The sequence below is a fragment of the Lineus longissimus genome, chromosome 9, assembly GCF_910592395.1.
Source record: "Lineus longissimus chromosome 9, tnLinLong1.2, whole genome shotgun sequence".
NCBI lineage: Eukaryota > Metazoa > Nemertea > Pilidiophora > Heteronemertea > Lineidae > Lineus > Lineus longissimus.
In genome coordinates this window covers 14,869,271-14,882,651 of record NC_088316.1, presented here as the reverse complement: position 1 = coordinate 14,882,651, position 13,381 = coordinate 14,869,271, and the positions used below count along the sequence as shown (strand labels likewise).

The 13,381-nt window shown below is 43.6% G+C and overlaps 1 protein-coding gene across 1 annotated transcript; it reads left to right on the top strand.

Moving 5' to 3' along the window:
- Positions 1–805: 805 nt before the first annotated feature.
- LOC135493597 (uncharacterized) lies at positions 806–4,587 on the top strand. Its single transcript, XM_064781056.1, has 7 exons — positions 806–860; positions 1,198–1,450; positions 1,941–2,041; positions 2,660–2,896; positions 3,206–3,396; positions 3,804–3,999; positions 4,240–4,587. Exons 2-7 carry the CDS (start codon positions 1,222–1,224, stop codon positions 4,354–4,356), a joined length of 1,071 nt encoding a protein of 356 aa, XP_064637126.1. The 5' UTR covers positions 806–860; positions 1,198–1,221; the 3' UTR covers positions 4,357–4,587.
- The last annotated feature ends 8,794 nt before the right edge of the window (positions 4,588–13,381 follow it).

Here is a 13,381-nt window from a genome sequence, read left to right as displayed (position 1 = left end):
GACTCTGTGACAAGGCATCCCCACCTGATAATGATGGTTGTGACTCCTTGGCATGTACACTATCACCCTGGCTGCCCCTCTTCAAGAGCGCTTCCCGATCCATTGCACTTGATGTGCTTCTTCCAACTTGTCTCCTCATCGGTTGTGCTGGTTGTACTGCTTCACAAGGCTTCCCTACCAGATGCTCTTCTTCATGGCAAAATCCACCAGCTTATACTCAATGGGTGATATGAATAAAGACTAGCAAATGCTTTTATCTAAATCTCCATGTACTTTTACACTAGGCCTTCCTGTACAAAACCGGAGTAAAAGAATTTGCTAGTCTTTATTCATATCACCCATTGTGACTCACTCTTGGAAATGACTTCTCTTCAGATTTTGTTGGTTGTGACTCTTGGGCATGGCCTCCTCCACATCATAGTTGTGCCATTGACATTACTTTTTCCCGCCCAATAATGGTGGTTGTGACCTTTGACTGGCCTCATCACCCAATAATGCTGGCTGTGTCTCAACTTCCCCCACCAGATTTCGTTAGAGGCTGCCTTGTGAGACTCCTTTTCTGGGATCACATCACCAGCGATCACATCTCAAGACACATTGAATAAAGTCCATGTACTTTCCTAATCACAGGCGTCTTAGTGTATATATTTTGTCTATATTTCAAAACGCCCATTGTCTCGTGATGATAATCTTTCTAAACTATGACAATCATTGTCTTTACTGGGTGACCTCGGATAATGTTCAAGGTTAGTGATCCCCGAAATAGTAATTTCAATATGGTTTACGACGACCTTTACTAGATAAGGCCAACATTGACATTTGAGTGTTGACGGCTATTGGTAATTGAGGTGTAATCGGGGGTAAGTCATTTCATGTTTACCTGAGAATTCATCAAATCCGCAATTGAAATACATGTAGCATGTAGTCAAGCTTACATCCTACGTCCTGTCCCTTCATGATAGGCCTTGCTGAGTCCAACATTTAATATCATGCTATGACGGAAGCCTAAACTGATCATCTTAAAATAACGACATTATTAGCGAGATTCCGTGGTATTTGATCATAACTTCCATTCATCTCAAACTATCGTTGAGGACAAAGGCACAACCAGAACGCTGCGAGTCGGCTGGGACATTAGTCCCCAGGACTCTCATTTTTTCCCAGATTCGGTGCGTGTAATATGCACACACATTTCAGCCTCCATTCACCCTCGGTCCAACAATGGCAAGTACAGTCGACTGCCCTGGTCCCGTTACGACCAAACTTCCCCAGTCCCCGGACAAGAAGCCAGGACAGCTCACGGACCAACAGCTGGACCAATACTACGAAAACGGCTTCCTGGTGGTGACGGATTTCTTCAGGCCCGAGGAGCTGGAGCCGTGCAAGGAGGCGATTAGTGAAATGGTGGACGAACTGGCGGAGATGTTGCATAAAGCGGGAAAGATTAAAGGTAAAATGAGAAGCATTCCCACTATCAATCATATCTCCGTTTGTCTCCGTTTAATAAGGTTAGTATCATGCCCTGAGCCCATGCACTCGTAGGAATGCCGAAGCTGATGAAATGTCCCAATCTTCCCCTTGGCCAACGTGTACCTTGCTGAAGGGCAGTACCTGTACACCATGGGCGGTCTCGCAGTGTCGCCAGGTAAATCGTTGAGACGGATGATTGTGCATGGATGTCCTCGTAATGACAATCCGAAGTTCAGTCCTTGGAGAGTAGCGACAAGCACTGAGTAGGCCTACCTCGCTCAAGGACAATATGGCTGTGCTCAGGGGTGATCTCACAGTGTGACCAGGCAGTGGTCGTTGTGATTACGTACACATCTTTCTATCAGTCAACAGGTTAGCATCACCCCCTGCAACGATACAAGATAGTTCACCATCATTGGGACGAACTCGTTTGTCTCCAAATACCGATGAACTAATTGGTTTGATTTCAGACCGTTACAAAGATGCTGGGATTTTCCAGAGGCTGACATTACTAGACAAGGAATTTCCCGGGGCGTTTGTTCTCATGTTCAAGCAAGGAAAGCTACACAAGGTGAGAAAGAGAAGGGACTTTTTCGTGGGCGAGTATAGCGAGCCCGAGCGTGATAGGAAAACCTGTCCTCAGATAGAATGTGTCCTGGACAACGCTGTTATGCGCTTTTGATCTCTGAGGTTGTATCTATAGAACAATACCTTAACCATGCAATGGCGAATGATAGTTATTGACACTATCTTCTTTCTCGGGGGGGGGGGGGGGGCATTCAAAACTGCTACACCGGACCGCAATCTGTGACTGAGCGCGATACGATCAAAGCGGCGTAGCCATTGAGTGACGACGGTTAGTTCTAGCACAACCTGATAGAGGTCTCCCGCGTTCCTTGAGGACCGATTGTGACCGGCTGCAGGCATCTTCAGGTGCTTTGGTTTTCAAAGCCACCACGTGGGGACTGTTTGAAATTAGCGATTGTCAACAGACCAGTCTATCTGCAACACGACTGTTTTGAGTAGTAACATGTGGTCGACAATGTTTGTCAAAAGGCCAGTAAATATGGCTCACTTGGGCGGGGCGGGGCGGGGGGGGGGGGGGGTTAGTTGAACCTGGCACATATTGTTCTGATGAACAGATCAGAATTCTGCAATTGTAGCCTTTGAGATGTTTCTGTTTCTTTAGGCCTTCCGCGATCTGTGGTCAAACGAAAGACTACTGAACATCATGGAGCAGCTCGTCGGCCCCGAAGTGTCTTGTCACCCGGTGTGGAACCTCCGGCCCAAGGTGCCGAAGAACGACGCCACAGCGGTGCCGTGGCACCAGGACAGTGGCTACTTCGACCAGGAGTCGTATGATCACATCATTCCGACGACGTGGATACCATTCCTTGATACGAATGCAAATAACGGCGGAATGCAGGTGCGTGATTCGTCCTGGTGGTGTTCAATGTATAGAGCACATCCGGAGACAGAACGCGAAAAGAAGCACACGTCGTAACTATTGAAGTGCCTGAAACCATGCAGAGTCAGACTGTGCTGAAACAAATTGGTTTGGGATGTTTATATAGTCTCTAAACAGTGACAGCCAGTCTCGCAGTAAACCACGAGCAACCTAGCAACCAAGTCCGAAACTGTGGGACGGTACACATACCTTGGATCACATCATGCCGTCACTTCGTCCCTCTCAATACGACATCGTATCTTCTCATTGAATTTACTTTTCATTCAGATGGTGAAACGCGCCCACAGACACGGTCGCGTGGTCCGTCACACCTGCTGTTGGGAAAACACCTGGTATATTGACTTAGCTGAAGAGGAGATGGTGAAGTCCCTTGGGGTGGACATCGAGAGAGATGTGGAGACGGTGGAGGTGCCGTATGGGGGGTTTCTGTTGTTCCAGAACATTACACCTCACAGAAGGTAGAGTTGGGGAGTCTTTGAGAATCTCTTGGGGGGAACTAGAACAGTATTGTGATGATAAGTTTTGACGATTCGCCCGCAGCGATTCCGCCCTGTCACGGAAATGTCCTTCGGTCCCGGGGGCGCTGTCTCTGGGCCATTCGAGTAACTATTGAAGACCATCGGCGCTCTTCTGCAGATGATATCACTGTAGTCTTCCTGGATGTGACTAGTTTTGACAATATCTATCTGGTTGTGACATAACTTTCCTACAACAGGAACGGATACATGCTTCCTAGCTGGTTGTGATAATTGTCCCTCGACAGCATCTCTGGCTGTGACATATACATGAGGCTCCTACGACATCTTAAGAAATGAAAGGCGTGTCTTCGGCACAATAAAACATAATATATTGCGATTCATTTCAGTCTACCAAACAGCTCTAACGATGTCCGCTGGAGTATAGACCTGCGCTGGCAGTCACCGCATGAGAAATGGGGTTTTTATGACATCCAAGAGGGCGCCCTCATGAGACACCCAGACAAGCCAGACCTGAAAGTCGACTGGGACAAGTTCATTGCTGTCAACAGAAAGAAGGTCTGGCAGGACAAGTATTGCAAAAAGGTAAAAGCCCGGTCTTCTTCTTTTTTTTCTGCGCTCGAATGTTTTTATACGCAAGATAGTCAGTCCGCTTTATCTTAACGAAGTCGGCTGTCGTCCTGGAGAATTCCGCCTCAGACGGAGTCAAGAGCTTTGTGGGCAGGATGGTGTCCGAGGGCCCACGGCAGTGCGGCGTGTTGGCCCTCCTATAGGCATGATGACTGAGAGTCACTCCGAGTTCTAATAATTACTACCTATTTTCAGACCGACGAGACAGCTGATGAGTTTGACACGACTGTGACTGGGCCTTGGCTAGGACGATGGGACATCGTTCACAGGAACAAACACACCGAGGCATTCGTCAGAGCCATGGCGGTTTAATAGCAACACTTAGTTACACCTCCTCTCATTAGCACCTAAGAAGTCTTCAACAAACGTTGGGAAAAGTTCTTAAAGAAATCTAATGACGTACTCTCTGGCTCCTCTATCGTTAACATCGTTTAATCAAATCCTTTCTGTAGTATTGCGCATCAATTTTCCCGATTAGTCGCGCATCGAAACCCGCGTACAATAGCTCAATCGCCAGATCAAATGTCTTCGACGATCAATTAATATGCAGTGTTGTCTCTAATTAGGTGTTCGATTACGGGGTGGTTCATTAGAGAGGGAACCTCGACTGATACTTTTTACGCGGGACGTGGACTGGAAGATGGCGTGGAGTAAGAATTACTCATTAGATGGTGTCACAAGCTGATCATGTTCCCGCGCAGAAGTGCGTGTCTTGTAGATAACAGGTGTTGGGGTCTTGGCGGCCCAAGGATTTGCCGAGTGAGGCGCAGTCTTGTATTGGCAAAGACTTGGTGCGTCAAGGTGAGTGAAGTGTTGCTCACCAAGAGGTTTTTCTGCAAAGGATGTCTCGAGTAATTATGATGTGATTGAAAAGACAACAAATGCCATTATATGAAAGAAGAGGACCAAGGATGGGTTTTCAGAAATCCAGAAGAAATTTGTGAAGTAAGGTTGAGAAAACCCGTGGTTTTTTTGCGGGGAAGAAGCTGGTGAAATACTAATTGAAAAGATAATATATTATGGTGATTGAGAAAGAGAACAAGAGATTTTCAATAGGCGCACGTCACTGATCAAGCCATACAAGCTTTTCATTAGACTCAATTCATCTGTCCGCACATCATCAGCGATTAAGTCCGCGCGTGTTCATCGTCTTCGTCTACATGTTAGCCCCAAGCTATTAGAAAACAATATGCAATAATCATGCTTTAACTCCATCTAATTGATAGGGAAGACTTATTAGTTGTCATGAATGCGCCTTCATGATATAAAAAATGATACGCGGTGAAGCCATGCGACGAACGCTGAAAACAATAATTACGTTAGCTTTGATAAGAGAACGTGGGAGAGGTTCTGATACCGGCAGATATTTCAATCCTTCTCGTCACTTGGTCCAAGCAATGCAGTTCGTACTTAATACCCAAACTGACCAGTCCTGGACTATGGGTAATCATAAGTACTTCTCTTTTCTTCAAAGAACTCTTTTCGGTTTCTAAAGGCGCTGTATAGTTGCAAAATGTGACCCTGATGAACAAATGAGTAAATAAGTATCCCATCCAGCCTCCACGGCACCTAATTAGATGGTCTATTTATATGGCTGTCACATTGTTCGACTCTAATTAAACATCTCATATATAGTGACCACACTGTCCTCTTAATTAAATTAAGCCTTCGCGGACGTGTCGTGGTCTCGCTGTGGGTGAAACCAAAAACCCATTTGGTGAAAAGAAACGTATAGGTTGGATATGATAGGAAATAATTAGGACTGCTGTTCTTTTTACATATCAACTAGAGTGTCGCTTGTTGGAAAGCTTAGAAAGGCAATTTTCCTGGATAATCACAGGCCATCTTCAAAACGTTATATCCAGAGGACTTGGTGGCGGCGGCGACGACAATGTGGCTGTGGAGGACAGCTCAGTGCTATCCTGAAACAGTCAGCATCTTTAGTTCCACTGTCCAGGGGCAGGTAGCGCTGTTCATTCCCACCCCGTTCTCCATTGCTGATGATACTCGGCTATTGATCTGACGATTATTGGCTGTAGAGTTTCAACTGATTGACAAATCAAACTTCTCAACTAATCATCGACCAGGGGATGAGTAGAAATCGATCGAATTGACGCTGAGATGTCAGCTGAATCGTCAAACAATTTAACTGGATGCCAAATTGTTGATTGTAGATCAAAGTTCATTTTGTCGCCTGATGAACTGCCCTGAACTGCTTTTGCGGCGACCCATTCTACCCTTCTCCCATATCAAGCCGAGAACTGGAGCTATCGGTGTCTGAAATGTCCCAGGATAATGTCCGGCCAGTCATTGGAAGAAGATGACAACGTGATATCATCTTGCCAAATAAGAGAACGTCAACAGTAATCACGTGGGGGAAAATGGCGGTAGGATTAGAAGGAGCCAAATGAATGCCGATGAAGAACGGGAATTTACCCCTGGGAATTTACCGTGCTCCGTGAAATGGCTTGGCGGTGGCCATTAAGAATGAGTTTCCTGGGATGCGTTGCCGTTGTCTCGATCATCTATTGGCAAAATCAATGGAAGATAACTTGAGAGCAGATTTTGAGCCAAACTTATATTGGCTCTCGACTCAGTTCTGACCAAGAGTCTCGTTATGAAACTGGGTTATAAACCCAGACATATAACAAATACAGTAACATTCGCTATAAACGATCAGAGTTATCAAGTAGGTGACATTGAAATCCAATCACACACGAAGGGAATCTGAATCCAGCCTCATCCACGTCCTCAGAAGTGTTCATCCGTAGGCAATATTGTGTAGAAAGATAATTGAATATGTTTTTTGGTGGTGAGGTTCACACCGCTTGCTTGTCTCATGTCAGGTTTGACATAATCATCACTGCGTTCAGTGCATGACACTGTGCATCGATGTACAGTCAAGCCAAAAACTTGGGGAGATAAGTCAGTTCAGTGAATGACAATGTGTATCAAAGTACACACGAAGTCAGCTTGAAGTGACACAGAAAATCAAGCGAATGTAATAAAGAAGCGCCCATCTCCTCCATGATTTTATTGAGAGTAATATTTTTTCTGGTCTAGGTGATTCCGTTGGTTATGCCTTGTTAGCCTAGGTGGAATGATTAGCAGTGAATTACATTTGTCGGATTCGATTTTGATAGGGATGATATATGCTCATTGGAAGACGATTAAGCGAATGTAGGACAGAAATGGAATGGGAGTAGAAATAAATAGAAATAAATGAGAAGTGCCAGTCCTGACAACGGATACTGCAAAGACAAATGCTTGCCCCCTCTTTCCGGACAACACGTACATGTATTTAAACCAGCATCGCAGTTCTTTCTTTTCGGCATCATCTACCCCGGGCTGTTACTGCGGTTAGACTCCCATGCAGTCCATTTCGTCATCCTGATCGTCGTTTCTTCATAGCGACAGGACGAGGCCGGTCCACTGTGTCTGGAGTGTAACTGCGATTAGCTGCATGCAAGGGCATCACAATCACCGTCTTCTTATCCTCTCATTAACTGGCTCACCAATGTTCCAGCCTCGCTTCACCTCACACTGACCAGGGATCTAATTAAGACATGCTAGTAATGCGAAGGCGACGAGGGTGATAACGTATTGGTTTAGACGTTGTAATGGTGTCTGGTTATATAGTGACTTGCGGGTTGCTTGTAGTTGGTTCACAGCGAATGTCGGCAAGTCCGTTACCAGTTGTGTCCGTAGCTCGTGATAAATCTCCATTAATACATCCAGTGTTGCATACCTACTGTGTCAGTAGTTTGGTCCAGCATATAAAGAAGGAGGAGGCGTCGCCACATCCACAAATCACCCTTTGTTCGAGACACATTTAAAAAAACCGAACTGACGAAATACTGGAAAAACCAAACAAGGTTCCCAATATTGCAATTTACTGCTTATAGCCTTTGGTCATTGCAGTTATATTGGGACCACTTACTGTTCATAACCATGCTTTACACGTGTTAAAGCGTGCAACAAGGAGCTTTAGATCATCCAAAATGGATGGACCACCTTTTTCACCGGAGATTAAAATTTATGGAGGCCCTTTCAGCGTCATTATTACCTTTTGCGAGTTTTTTTCCTTCGAAAGACCAAGCCACTTGCGGTGAGCGGAATTGCAAACTCGGTGGTTTATTTATAATAGATGGTCTCTCCCACTTTCGGCTGACCTTTCTAGGGATTGCTTGCACCATACGATGTTGAGAATACGGATGAGCCGTGCATTCCTGTGCACTTATTACCGGAACATTTGTCATCCCGATTTTGTGCTGGTCACTGAGATGACATTTTCTTGAAATATTTTATTCAGTTATCATTCCCTAAAGTAGATTTGCGTACATTACCAATATACGTATACTATAAATTTATACCAATGCTATTTTACTGTCCAATCAGGAACTGACAATCCCGCTTCATCGAGACAGAGATAAGCAATGGACCAATCACGACGGTTAAAAAGAGATAACACCAAATCAACGTTTTGTTGCCTGTCTGTGTCTATAAATTTATAAATATAAATTTTACAACGTGTTCGTTTCTCTGTACATCTCCGTGCGCATCTTCATCAATGTTTCTACCACACTGTATTGAAAGTCTAGATGGCTTTCTGTCTGAATTTGATGACTGGTTGAACAAGAGATAATAAAAGCTCCGCATTCAGAATCCCTCTCCTAACTTAAAATAAGCCCCATGAGCAAAATGCAGGTTTTAACAAGACTCGTAATAACAACATCTATTAAAAATGTGAATAAGACACCAGATGAAATGCACAATCTCGCCGAAAAACTCAATCCAACATTTGTCCAGCCAGTCACTGAAAGAAAAGCGCCATGAGCATTCCCGTCCATCAATATTGGTATTTTGTTGCGCATACTGATGTCTTGTTTAAGTATTAGGCACATCGTTTATTCATAGAATTATCCTCACGGGTGGTGTAACTCTGCTAATGTTTCCCTTTGAAATCACGCCAGTTTCCCCGGCTTGGTGAACAATGATACATGTATAACCAGAAAGGAAGATTTTCATCAGTTTTTGGGTAAAAGAGGGAAAGTTTTTCCTATTTTGTAGTTGAATCGTAGTTGATGTCACAACAGAAGCACTTAGGGCGGTTTTTCCACTCCGAAGTATAAGTATGAATCCAGCTTTACTCCCACTCTGATGAGTACGTTTGAGTCTGAGGGAGTAGATATTTCAAGGGTTGACGGCAGGAACCAAGGGTAAGGATGTAGCCTATTCGAAGCAGTACTCATTGGTATGTTGAAATCAAAAACAGCCCTGTCCTACCCTGAGCGATGCACAAGATGCCATATATTTTTAAGACTGCAGTCATCGATGCACAGTGTTCATTAGGTACTGAAGAGGCATCCAATTTTTGCCAGAAGTCGTTCGCATGGCGAGCTGAATTCCGGAAACATTACACAAATCATTACTCCCTTGTGTAACAAAAATGAATACAAAATTGATTTCATCATCAACATTTTAATTGCTTTTGAACAACTAACCTCCTGCAATTTTGAAAAAGTTGAAGTCGATATTTTTATTACATGTAACTTGCGTCGGTCTCAGCTAATTGATAGTTGCTCTCAACTCATTGATATATCAATGCGGCTGCTAGCACTTTCGTCCGTAAAGCCATTGACCTCTTTTCTGTGAGTAGGAAAGAGGAAGTCAAATAAAAGTGCTTGACAATCCATCAATCTGTCCATTGTATTGGCATTGTTTGTTCGTTCCAGTGCATTTGTTTTGAACTATTGTACGCCAACGGGGTGATAAAAACGTATTGCCTCCTGACACTGATAGATATTTTGTGCTGGCGATACCAACCTGCTATATAATGCCAACTCGGAATGGCATGCTCTACAGAGATCGTGATAATACGTGGTCACCCAAAGTAATGCTTTACATGCTGAAATTGCTTGAACGGTGGCTGCTCCCTTCGCGGGCTTTCGAGCATTTCCTCCGCAGCAAAAAGAATATAAATGACTCTTGAGGTTAATTAGTTTCAAAATGATATTTACGAGAGTTTCGTCTATATGATGGGAATGCTGATGGGGTTGGAGAGAGTGAGCGGAATACATGATAAGGGGGCCAGAAACTAAAGGAGGCCAGACTGTCTTGGAGAGGTCAGTCTTAGAGGATTAGCCCTGAGAAAAAGATGGCCACGATGTTGTAGGTTACGAGAAATAGCGATTACACATCGCGGCTAAAGTAGTCACAGTTGGAACACCTCAACACACAATACCGTTACCATGATTACTGCGCGGAGTATGGAGTCGCGGTCTATGCTGTCATTTTCTCTTACTAAAACCTTTACCATTGCCATTTTTGGACTGGTAAGTTCTTGGACTATCATTTCTCTCACACCACTGGGAATAATAATTGAGGTTATTTATAATGCCAAAATGGACTTAGAGTGAACTTTACTTCACATAGAAACTTACGTATATTACATAATCATATCGAACTGACTCTGATAACGAATGAGGACTTCGCCCCAGTGAAAACAAAGAAATGTCAAAGCAGATACTACAAGATCCCTGGACAATCTCGTACCAAAAACGCCATGGGCGTCGCCGAAAAAGACAAACACCTCTCGCCGCCGGTATAGCACGGTAACATGTCAAGCGCGAATCTAAATATCCTCACACCACCCATCTTAATTGCATCACAAACATCTTGTCCGAGGATGATTCATCCGTTTATTTCTTGAGGATATATTCATGTAATTCCATTGGACGTATTCAATTGTCAATCTGGGAGACTCCGATTATGTATTGACCCCGTCGTGGACTGAATGATTGCCCCTTGTTAGGTTAAATTCTGATACGACAAAGAGGCGATATGTCGCCTATAGCAGGTGAGTCATGCTCTGTTTGATTTAGAGGTGTAATTAATCAAAAATGTATTGGCGGTTGATAACGTGTCTTATGAATTTGAGATGATCGTGGTTTAAATAAATTTACGGGGGAATTAACCCTTTATTACTTTAGTGTGTAATTGGCACAACTTGATTAACACATCATTGACAGTTGACTGCAAAAGGTAGCCAAGAAAAGTACTAGTGCCATAATGGCTGTTTGTCCAAAGGAGATATAAACTTTACATGGTTTCCCACATGCACACAGAGCTCCTGTTCTCCCTGATGGCAAAGCTCTCATCATTTTCTTTCAAAATCTTCCTTGATTTTATCATCGATGATAGAAAGAGTTAATCAGTAAGACGTCAGTTTACCCGATTATCTTAAAAGCAATGTTTACCAACAACCGGCCTGTCCCAACTAGTTTATCTCGACGAAATGTACCAGTTTGGGAGTTGACCATATGCCAGTGTTTGCAAAGCTCTTGTGTTGCAAGAAACTGGTCGTTATGACCCTTTTGGTAAATATTAGAATTCTGAACGACGATCGATTTTCGTGAACCGAGTGAATTCTTCGCCACATCTTCGTTCAGAGGATGGGCAGCATCGTTCGTTAGTACACTTAAATGTTATTCGGTAATGTTTGCTCAATGTCTGATAGGTGCATCTGTCGGAGTGGGGCTCCTTCACAAAACGACTTTTCTAGCACTATGTACTTTTAAATATCGTTTCAGAACATGCCATTTTCTTGAAGCGATTTTATTGCAAAATCCTTTTAACATTTTGACCAGAAATCTAATCAGATCACGAACATGACTCCACGTTCCGATATGGTGGTCCCTTTTTCCGACAAGACTTCTTCTTGGAGTTCGACGACAGCATCCAATTCTTAAACCGGTGGATTTTCACCAATCGAACTGAGGAGAAAGTAACCTTGGATATCTCTGATATCCATAATCAAATAACACTGATCGCCCATCTCTGATAAACAAATCGGTGTAACGGGACCCATACTATGTTTAGTTTAGTCTTCTAGCGATGCTGATGAGTGGTATCCATTTTTTACCACTTCTTAACCACCGTAAACATGGTCAAACAAGTTATGCGTCATTTTCCATCTAATGGAGTGGAGGAATGGAAAAATATTGTTGAGCAACGCCGGCCATCTCGCAAAGAATGCAAGAAGGGAACGTGTTGTCTCGTTAATTGCTTGGATATTTGAAGAAGCAGAAATTTGCTGCGGTAAATGTCGAGAAAAACTTCGGACATCAGCAAGTGGAAATGGTAATTTTCTTCGCTGCTTTGGTTCCATCGAGAGTAAGGATAGAGTCAGAGGCTGGTTCGCCTACCAATCTTTCATGCCAATTCCAAATTCGGCGATCGTCACTGAGAATCGCTTGATAATTCGACGGCTGAGAGTCCTAAGACCTTACAGATCATCAAACCAGGAAATTCTCTGAGAGCAATACTTAACCTTGATGATTTGAAGTAGCCATCTCTGCATTCGTAGTCCCCTTTTGTTTACTTCATCTGTGGATGGCGGTCGCAGGCCAAAGGTGCCGGAATGGTTAGCCGTCTGATCTTTCTTCCAAACATTTCTTCCAGACTTGGAATTACGTTTGAATCGATTCGTGCAAATTTGATACGAAAATAAAAACAATGATGTGGTTAACTGGTCCGCAAATTGAAATTGGTTGATGCCAAACAAGAGCACCGTTGACTGTCGTAAATTACTATTTGAGTTTGAAGGAGAGTGGATATTTGTGCAGCACATTCGAGGGCCCTTGAACGGCTATTCTGAGCGATGGATTGAGTGTGGGGTTCCCGGAGAGGCACTCTGACTAAAGTGTGGATGCTTTTGGTACGGGCAATCGGAAATCGTAATGTTGATGAGTGAAATTTATATTGCATGCAGTACTGGAACAACTGCCTGTAATCGTGTTCACATAAGTATGTACACGTACCACGTATATAAGTACTTGTTGTGCAATACTTCCAACCTGTCGTAAAAGCACGTTGGTGAGCTGTCGCCAATGTACGCGTTGGTACCAAAACCACCCGAATACCCAGGCAGAGGTGAGCGCGTATGGTGCATGCCCGGTACATGAGTAAGTTGGTAAAGTTGAGTAAGTTTTTTTTCCTGAACTAGCAAGTCCGTGTCGGCAGCTACCTGTCATCATCATATCGCTCGCATTTTTGCCCTGGGATATGACTCTTGACAACTGTCTTTAAAACTGATCCTGACATTTTAAGAAAAGAATTCGCCGTAAGCTTTGAGTTGATAAAAACCGTTATTTTCTTTAATGGGTTTAATTTTGAATCTTCTTCTCACGCAGCTTGAGTCACTCTAATGCCATTTTAAGATAATTGCATTTTTTTCAATGAAGTAAAAATCTTGATTCACGCAACTCGAGTTGCCTGCTAATCCTTTGACAATTCCTCATTTATTGATAGACTAACTTAATTACAGTTGTCGGAT